Source organism: Oreochromis niloticus, linkage group LG1 (genome assembly GCF_001858045.2).
Source record: "Oreochromis niloticus isolate F11D_XX linkage group LG1, O_niloticus_UMD_NMBU, whole genome shotgun sequence".
In the NCBI taxonomy this organism is placed as follows: domain Eukaryota; kingdom Metazoa; phylum Chordata; class Actinopteri; order Cichliformes; family Cichlidae; genus Oreochromis; species Oreochromis niloticus.
Window position 1 is genome coordinate 19,683,962 of NC_031965.2, and position 9,840 is coordinate 19,693,801.

Genomic DNA, 9,840 nt, shown 5'->3' on the forward strand with positions numbered 1-9,840 from the left:
TTGAACTATCTTCATTCTTCATCTTGTCAGAATTTTTAACCCTCAACAAAAAAAATGCACAAAAGGAGTATTTTTTTAAAAAAAAAGAAAACATTTTAAAGAGATTTCTTTTTTTCTGTTGCCTCTGTCGCTGTAATACATTTTGACTTTTTTTCACCAGCATGATTTCATTTATCATAATAAAAACAAATAAGTTCGAATAAGTCAGCTAGCTGGCTACGGGTATAAGCTAAATGTTTGCAGGCACAGTTGTTAGAGCTTCTTAATTTTTTATCACCTGGGGGAAAAAAAACTTCCCTGTGGGGAGAAAACGTTAAAAAAACAACAAAAACAAAACAGTGGAATGCCTCACAGAGGAGGGGCTCAAAGATTAATGTGTTTGTTGGTGTCGTTGTATGAGGCAGGGGAGCTGTTAGTATTGTGTGAGGACTCTACCTGAGTGTCTGCTCAGACTGCATGTGATAGGCCTGTTTAGAAAGAAAAGAGGCAGAGGTCAGCGCAGACAGTGCATCTTTGGCAGAGATTGAACGTGCACCCTGGGAGTAAAACAAATGCTTTTTTCTGAATGGTGGCAACATGCCTGCTTTTAGTGTCATCCAGGCAAACCTGGGGGGGGGGGGATTATTTGTATCATGCAGAGTCAAAGTGTCCATCTCCTAGTTGAGTCTTTAGAGAGGAAGACAGCCCTTTGCTAATGCCCTGTGTATTCACTCAGGAAGTAGGTCATTCAACAATGGAGCCAGCAGCAGTCGGCACTCTCCCCTTGCATAATACATTAAGTGTAATGTGCAGCAACTATTCAGAGACCCCCCGAAAGCTGTTATTTTATTCTGTAAATGCACACGGACATGACATTTAATATTGTCACGGAGCGCTGAATGACAGGGTTTCATTGTGCGACAAGTACAACATGATGCCAAGTTTAATCTGAGCACAAAGAAACATGACAAACGGGAAAACACGGTGTGTTCTCCAAAGCATGAACTCTGAATAAATGATGGGCGCTGAGCTCTGGGCGCTGTAGACTGGAAGGCAGGATGTAAGGAGAAGATTACAGAGGAAAATCTGAGCACTGCAAAGAGGGCCACGGCCCCATTGTGTGCTCGGGATCACAAAGTATCCTTCTGTAAATCTATTTAGAGCACCCCTGGCCCTCACTGTCTCGCTGCCTCCTGTCATCCATTATAACAGCTACAGAATAGAGAGATGAGGAAAAAGCTGCATCTAGCTCATGTCAAAAGAGCAGCTTTTCAAAACAAACTGCATTTATCAAAGACACTTTTTTTTTTCTTTTCAAATTTTCAGATTTGTGATGGAGTTTGTTATTTTTTTAGCTGTTTTTTCACTGTAAAAAGGTGTATATGTGCTGGTTTGTTTACCTGACTCTTTGTATATCTCTGTAGGAAAGAGCACACTTTGACAGCATCGGGCACCACCTTGGCAAGCTGGGTGAGGAAGGAAAGCTTGGCCACAGAGTTATTGACCTCACCAGGCCAGAAGATCTAGATGGTAAGGCCATTATTGGGTCTCTTGTTTTGTTTTGTTTTGTTTTATTTCATTGTTTCCCTTTAATTATTATTACATGCTGTTACATTCAGTCCTTACATCAGCATAATTTGTAACATTTTATTTAACTTTCTAAACTATCTGGGGGAAAATATTAAGAGCAATGGGTGGATTGTCTACACACTCAAAACTGAGTCTACCTTTTAAAAGAAAAGGGAGTTTTGATGGGTAATAAAGGCTCACTACCCCATGCTGCTCAGTACTGCATGCAGAGCGGTTGGGACAGTTGTGTGCAAGAGAGAAGTGGTGAATGCCGTTTGAAATGAGCCGTTGCTCTGAGGTTTTCACAGGTAGGTGAGTGAAGAACAAGGGTGACTGAGGACAAAGCTGGCTTTTTTCCAAGCCTGACTCGTGTTGCTGTTGTGCTTGTCTGAGGTCCTGGGCACATGTGTGTAAATTCTGATTACACCAGTGTGACAAATCGTCATCTGCTTTTGTGGAGCTGGCTCCTACACAGGAGCAAGGAGTTCCTCAGTGCAACTAATATTTGTCTGACATAAATATTTGTGGCAGTTTCCATGGGACTTCAGAGCCAGAGCAGAAAATAAAATGGTTCTGACTCATCTTTGATTCCTCAGAAAGTCTCGGGGCAGAGGGATAGAAATTTCTCAGGACAATGTAACACATCAGCGTTTTCAAATGAAATTTTAGGCACGGTTCACTTCAGTTTGAGAACTAAACGGTCTTGCTCAGTTGGTTCACATAGACTTTTTTTTTAAGTCTTGCTATAAAAATATTTGTTTACCAACTCCAAAGCAAAGGCCTTTTTTTAAAGCACATTTAGTTTCACATCACACCCAATTCTGAAGATGAGAATTAGAGGTGCATTTAGTGGATTCATTTACATGTTTCCCATGTAAGCCACAGCAGAAGATCCCATCCCACCCGTCTGACTCCTTGGACAGATGTGTTTTGAGTGCTCATTCTCCCAGTGGGAACCCTCCCTCTGTGGCTACTGTGGAGTCAGGACTGAAACAGAGTGCGCACCAGGGAAGTTCTGTCCTTTTAAGTCCTGTTTAGGGCCGAGGGAAAGGCTAGCACCAGACACCACACATCAGTGTTCCCAGTGGGCTATGGATTAGGAGCAAGCAAAGGTTAGAGGAGAGAAGAGGTCCTCTTCCCGAGGTGGGGGGGTGGCTGGGAGACAGGGCAATGGACATAACTCAAAACACAGTTAGCATTTCTTCTATTACACCACATACACACATATATATACACACATACATATATATATATATATAGATAGATATAGATATAGATATAGATATAGATATAGATATCTGTCTGTGTCTTTAGGCTTTACCAACAGGAACGCACGGAGATGAATGATGTGAAGCAGGATTTTGAGATGTGAACCACAAAGTGTTTACTCTACTGAGAACATGCTTACATCTGAAATCTTGTGAGGATTTTCCCTTCCTTGAACCAGAGAAAGCTCGGCTCCCTGGCATACCATAACATAAAGAAATATACAGTGCACGAGAATATTTATGCTCTGTTTAATAGCATAAATATGAAAGCATAGAAAACATTAGCCTTCTAGATTATGTAAGGTAAAAGGTCATCCAGGTGCCAAGTCTTTTTTTCAATATGAATAGGATCTGCTGAATTGAAACTTCTTCTAAAAAACTACCATAAAAAACCACAAATGTTATAAAATACATTTTTATTTCTATGACAAAAAGGCAGTTTTATCCAAAAAATGTAGCATCAGTAACTAGTTTTGGAACAACTTCAGTATAAAAATAGGAGGTAAAAATGAATTTGGAAACATTTTAGCCCCCTCCTCCGAGTAGATCAGAACACACTGCACATACTTTTGGTGTTTCCTGAAAGGGAAAATTACTGGTTGCACCACCTCACCCATACATAGGGTGTGAAAGCCCGTTGGTGTGTAGCAGCTTTCCATCCAGAACAGAGTAACCGCATTGAGCAGGCACAGTGACTTCTGTTATCGCGGCAGTTCACAGAAAGCTTTAGGTTCTTTAAGCTAATATTTGCAAAGCAGGCAGAAACCCAACTCCGAACAACCAAAAATGTGTGTGTGTGTGGGAATGGTTAAGAAATAGGAATAGATAGGATTTTCATCATTTAACAAAGTCACAAGCCACACACATGATCATTGGCAAATTCATTAAGTCTTCACCAAATACCACAAAAGCCTGAGCCCTGAGGCCCTTTGTTCATTCACATATGGCAGTATGGAGCTGCCATATAGCTGAGGTTGTGTGTTTGTCTAAAACGCCCCCATCACTCAGGGTCTACAAAGAACAAAGGAGTTGTTGAGAGATTCGTGGAGGCAGGAAACAGAATTAATCTAAAAGCCCAATGAGATAATATCAAGCAAAGAGTGAAGAACAAAAGAGAAGCTTCAGCTGAGAAGTGTCCTCGTGGAATAGGATAAGAAAAACAGTAGTCTTGCACTTTTGCTACAGATCACTGACAATGAGTTTCTTTAAGTCGGTAGCTCAGAGCTGTTGTGAAGTGTTATATGGGCTGATTGTTTGAAGATGTTTGTTTTTCTTCTGCTGTGAGTCTGTGGGAATCAAGCTCTGGCTTTTATTGCCGGGGAGTTTTTCTGGAAGAAAGCTTAGATGAGAAGCCTTTGACATAATAACGTGTCAAGTCACAAAAACAGTAGGTGCACAGGTCAAAACAATCAATAAGAAAGTTCTGTTTTGAAGCTGGCAAATTGAAATTTAGAGCAAACGAACAGACGTGTGTATTTCTCTGTGAGAGTCAGAGGCCGAGAAGTTGTGAAAGATTAAACTCATGCTAAATGCATAAGAGAGCTGGCTCTGCAGGCAGAAGTAAAAGCTGCGGCATGTCGAAACAAGCTGCCTGTTTGTTCCCAAGTTCCCACGTGTGTGTATGCATTCACACACTATCACACCCACACAGAGGGTATGGAAACCCAAATGATCCCAGCTGGATACTAAAAAAAAAGACAATTGAGATGTTTTAATATGGTTTACATCACTTGTGATTTTCTCCGATTTAATTAGCCTGCCACAAACTCAGACTGGACCAGGGCCACTGAGCGCCGCATCCTGTCCGTCCACACACATTAATCTCGCCTGATCCTACTCTGAGGGAGAGGCTCTATTGTCAGTAGTAAATGCCTTCACTCAGAGGTGTTAGATTTGATCCCAACAGGGAGGGCTTGGCAGGTTTGCGTGATTGTTGCCTGCTCACTGAGGCTCATCCTTTTTGAGCGGATTCCTGGGTGACATTATGTGTCTGCCCATAGAACAAAGATGAGTAAGGAGGAGGAGAGGGGGCAGCTGGGGCAGCGCTACCCTCTGGCTTGCTTTAAGGTCGAGTCTGAGCCTGCAGCTCACAGGTGTGACAGCCTGTGGGGCCTCACTACATTCTCTCTCCATTTCGCCCCCTTTCTTTTTTTGTTTCCTTCTTCCTCGTTATTCACTTTCCCTCTTCGTTCTTTACTCCACCATGTGCACACACACACACAATCATTCTTTCACACTGTAATTCATGCTGCTCATCTGCAGTGTTTCCAGGAGAGACAAATTAAAAGGGGATTCTCATATCGCTCTGTCACACTTGAGCTGCGGGCCTCATGAATCACAATAAATTCTATTAAGCAGCACTCCCTCTGTTTCGCTCCCTCCCCAGCTACCACCCAGGGGGCCTGGCCCTGTCACCGCTAAACATCTGTGTTTATTTACACAATCACACACCTAACTAACTGATTCCTAAATGTCCTGCCCCTCCTGGAAAACAATAGTTATTGCTCATTTGCAAAATGTCAGAGCAGCGTTGTGATTTTCTGCAAAAATACGGAAACAACCTGGCAGTAAATTGCATGTTATAGTTGCAAGCAATTTGCTGTGTGAATACACAGGATGTCCCCGATTAAGTCATATATATTACAGGGGTTGAATAAGGAAGCAGTTCTGTACTTCAAGGTGCTTTCAGATAGATCACAGACCTCGCTGCTATTTCAGGTTAAAGGTCTTTCGCAAAGTTAGGCTTTTCGTTTCTCCGAGGCAGCTTTCATCACTTTTAGTATTTTACATATCCAAGCCACACAGCGTGTGCCTCGGAACAACTTACGAGGCGCATCACTCCTGTTGTTCAAGTCTGCAGTTTTCTGCAGCATCTGACAGAGCTGAAAGCGATGCTTTTCTGCGTGCAGTCATGTGCAGCAAAAGACCATGCCTCATCTGGATTCCCTCCAATGAACCTAGTCACGTGGCTGGTTTCCTGGCTAACTATGGATGTGGCACTAGGTGATGGCAGGCAGTTGTTTTGTCCCCCCCCCCTCCCGCTACATAAGAAGATCACCTCTGCCCATATACATGCGCACCAGTATATAAATTGCTGAATCAGTGTCAGTGATAGAGTAATGGCACGGCAGGCATCGTAAATTACGGCAAGCGATCCCAGGGCGCAGACACTGGCTGTCGTGTCTGAGTGAGCGCTGCGCTCCTGAGCTAATGAATACCTTCATCTGGCCCCGGCAGTCAGCAGATTGCCCCGCGTTGATGGATACTGTCAGCCCTCCGCCACACCACATTTCATTGCACAATAAACATGGTTGTCAAAACCAAACAAAGTGAAATCAATTCATCCTGTACAGTGAGTGCATGCTAAATGAAATTAACGTACTGTGGGGTTCGCTGGCAGCAAAGGTAGTGTATTATTTTTGAATTCATGATGGCTTTCGGGCCAACAGCATTTGAGGGAGCTCAGCAAACAGAGAAACGCGGTGCTTGCAGAGATCGAGAAAGTATTTCGGAAAGTAACAAAAATCTCTGATTTGGTGCATATTTTACAAACTGTGAAATTAAAAGAACACAGGCATCTGGATAGCAATGATAACGAAATGCATTTATATATAGCTAAAATGACATTTTGGCAACTGAAAATGAATCTAAAGTTATAGATAACTATGCATTAATTACCTTTCTCTGCATATGTAATGTTTAGTCTGTTTATTTAAGACAAATAGAGAGACCAGCAAACACCTGCAATTATATGAGTTTGACTCATATGCAAATACACCTTTTTACTGGCTTTCCAGGTAAAGGAAGGGATCATAAATGTGGCTCTTTGGCTGTTAAACATGAGCTGCTGAAAAGTCAATTCATCTGCTTTTGCACTGTGAGAAACAGGCTTTTCTACTAGGTAGGTTAGACCTCAAGAATTCTTACCCTGTAAACAAAAACAAAGTTCCAGCACACCTTCATCTCTATTGTACTGCAAGTACGTTGCCTTTTTTAAAAGACTTGTCTCATATAATAATTCTGAAAACAGGACATGTTCTTTTGAAGCGAAGACACTTCAACTCTTGAGGCTGAAAATGCTGCAGTAATACCTTCAGTGATTAGAGCAGGGCGAGGCTTCTGTGGATTTGGAATTAATGTCTCTGCACAGCCCTCCATTACTCATTAAGAGTTTGATTTTGTTTATCAACTGAAATAATAATAGAAATCAGACCCCAGGTAACGTGTGCCAAGGCTGCTAGTGGAATGGTCTAATGAGAAGGCTTCACATGTGGATGATGAAATATGCATGAGTCATCCCAAGCTTTCTTTTCCAGATTTGAGATCATTAAAGATGTATCGTAGCATATGGAAGGCTTTTTTTGTCTTATTTTTCAAGCCTTGTTTATCAACATATTTTTGTTTGTTTAAATATTCATACTGCTTTTATTTAATTCTTTCACATCTTACATATAAAAGGAAGCAAATGCGCATGCAAACAGAAATCATTATCAGTCTGATGTACAGTTTAATACTGAGAGAAACTCTCTTATGCTGATTGTGAATGCCCTGATTGAGAAACAGCACTTTGCAGAATCGGCACACTCTCTCCCAGCTAATGTGTGCTTGGTTTGTTTGTTTGTGTGCGTGCTTGAAGGAAAGAGGAAGAAAGTGAGAAACAAGGGGAGAAAGAAGTGTAAACCGAAGGGGTTTTTTGTGCATATATATGTAAAATGCAGTTTGGCTTTTATAAAGATTTGCAAGAGTTTGTGTTTCTTCCCTTTTTTTTCTTTAAGTCAGGCTCAAATCTTACATTTATGTTGGCTGTGAGTCTGAAATATATGTGCACAAGTAGAAAAGCTGGACTTGTGGACAGAGTACTGAATTATTCTTGAAGTCAAAGGGCTTCTCCTTGTTGCTCTCGGTATTGTTTTTGGATAGACCTGATTTAAAGAGATCAGGTCCACCTTAAACGCCATATTCAACCCTGTACACTCTGTTGAACAGAGGGTTTGCATCTCTCCACTCATCTGAAACAATTTTCATGATGGAGATAGCAGATGAAGGAGAGTTTAAACATGGCTCGTCCCTTAATGTCTCGCCACGCTCTCTCTTCTTGTTCCTGCTCTGGCTATTCCAGGGTCCAAGGAAGTCAATGGCTCTGCAGATAAACCCCAACCCTATTATTGTTGGCCAACAGGAGGCGCTGGACCTACCGAGGCACGAGTCTTCAGGGAATCTCGGGGAAGAAACAACAACGAGCCCCACATTAAAAGGCCAATGAATGCATTCATGGTGTGGGCCAAGGATGAGCGGCGCAAGATCCTCCAGGCTTTCCCCGACATGCACAATTCCAACATAAGCAAGATTCTGGGTAAGACTCTTTAAAAAACATACAGCTGTGGAACGGTTGTGCTTGTGAGCACTTGACTTCTTTGCTTTATGCAAAACTGATAATGATGCACCATTTATAGTTTAGCTTTGGTTTAGTTTTATAGTTTTTCTAGAACCACAGCTTGTTTCATAGCTTTTGACATGCTCAAGAGCACTGTAGTCAATCTGAGTTTTTCAATTACTAATGGTGTTTCTCCAACACTGACTTACCAGGCTTTTTTTTAGTTTTGCTCATTCTCATGGGTTTATTGCACTCGGAAAAGCATATATCTTAGAGAGTATCTGGCGTCTAAAAAAGAGAGTATGCACGTTATCTCGTAGACCACTGTGCATCAGTTCACCTCAGCATACAGATGGATTTATAGCCCATCACTACCATAAGTGTTTGTCATGAAAAATGACAGAGACTAAATGGGTCTTGTCCCCTCAACACTGGAGTCCATACATCAGATCTGTTAAAAGTGCTGTCATCCATGCCAGTGTAGGGCACTTCGCCGAGCTGCAGTATTTACTACTCCAGCTTGTTGTTCCTTACTGTTTGACAGTAAGGAAAAAGCCTGCCTCTGGTTTCAGATAATGTGCACAGGCAGAGCTATCAAGAGATTGTTGTGCAGCAGACAGTAAATCTATGCATGCGATTTTTCTAGAAAACTTCCACCCCTATTAAGGGTAACTCTGTATTAAATTAAATCTTGATGCAATGTAGTAAAAAGTAAAGGATTATGAATTTCACATTGCATTAATGGTTATTTTATTTAAGTGCAAGGTCACCACCTCTCTGCTTATTTTGTTCAATTTGTGGTTATGTTTAAGAGCAATGGATTCCTGCAGTTTCCTACTATCACAAACTGTTTTTCTGGTTATTGAACATCTGAATGTACTGTGCTGTGTAGGTTCCCGGTGGAAGGCCATGTCTAACCAGGACAAACAGCCCTACTATGAAGAGCAGGCTCGTCTAAGTAAGCTTCATCTAGAGAAGTACCCAAACTACAAGTACAAACCACGGCCTAAGAGGACCTGCATTATTGACGGAAAAAAACTCCGCATCGGAGAGTACAAACAGATGATGCGTTCACGGCGACAAGAGATGAGGCAGTTCTTTACTGTGGGGTAAGTACACAGTTGTGATTAGCCCAGCCTTGCCATACGTAATACACAATAAAATGCAGAAAACATATGCATGCAATGCAAAGCAGTGTTTGCAGAAGTGAACACTGAGTTAACCACTGTTGCTAACTCAGCAGCTTAATTCAGAGGGTTACTAATAATTTAAGACAATAGTAATCTCCTGATGGAGCACCAAATGCAGACATTATTACATATATAAGCTCTACGTGTATACTTACGTAAGCGTGGATAGCAGCAGTCTAAGGCTTAACACTTTAATTTACTGTTTGTGGTTATCAGGAGAGTCCTTCTCCAGGTGTTCCCATGTCAGTCATAAGATTCAGTGGCTGGAGTATCAATTATCCAGCGCAAAAGCAGCAAAGAGCAGCAGCAGCAACGTATTGGTTTTATGTCACCAATAAACTGGGTAGTGTTTCTAAGCGGCTCAAAACGGGAGTTGTCAGGAGAACCTCTCTTTTTCCCAAATCATTTTCACAGAGCTGCTGGCTTACAGCAGACTGCTGTGGGAAACCCGTAATCCAGC

At 41.8% G+C, this 9,840-nt stretch overlaps 1 protein-coding gene across 12 annotated transcripts in view; it reads left to right on the top strand.

Annotated features, from left to right (window-relative positions):
• The window catches only part of sox6 (SRY-box transcription factor 6), a 129,107-nt gene that overhangs the window by 113,788 nt on the left and 5,479 nt on the right, over positions 1–9,840 (top strand). For 10 of the 12 annotated variants that reach the window (XR_002061999.2, XM_019358282.2, XM_025906124.1 and 7 more), the window contains 3 exons: positions 1,404–1,509; positions 7,936–8,169; positions 9,083–9,299. Coding sequence is in view for 11 of the 12 variants with exons in the window: in XM_019358282.2 (XP_019213827.1) it covers positions 1,404–1,509; positions 7,936–8,169; positions 9,083–9,299 (557 nt within the window). In the remaining variant the exon portion in view is untranslated. The remainder of the gene's footprint in view (positions 1–1,403; positions 1,510–7,935; positions 8,170–9,082; positions 9,300–9,840) is intronic. The other 2 variants (XM_019358309.2, XM_019358313.2) reach the window with 1 other exon arrangement.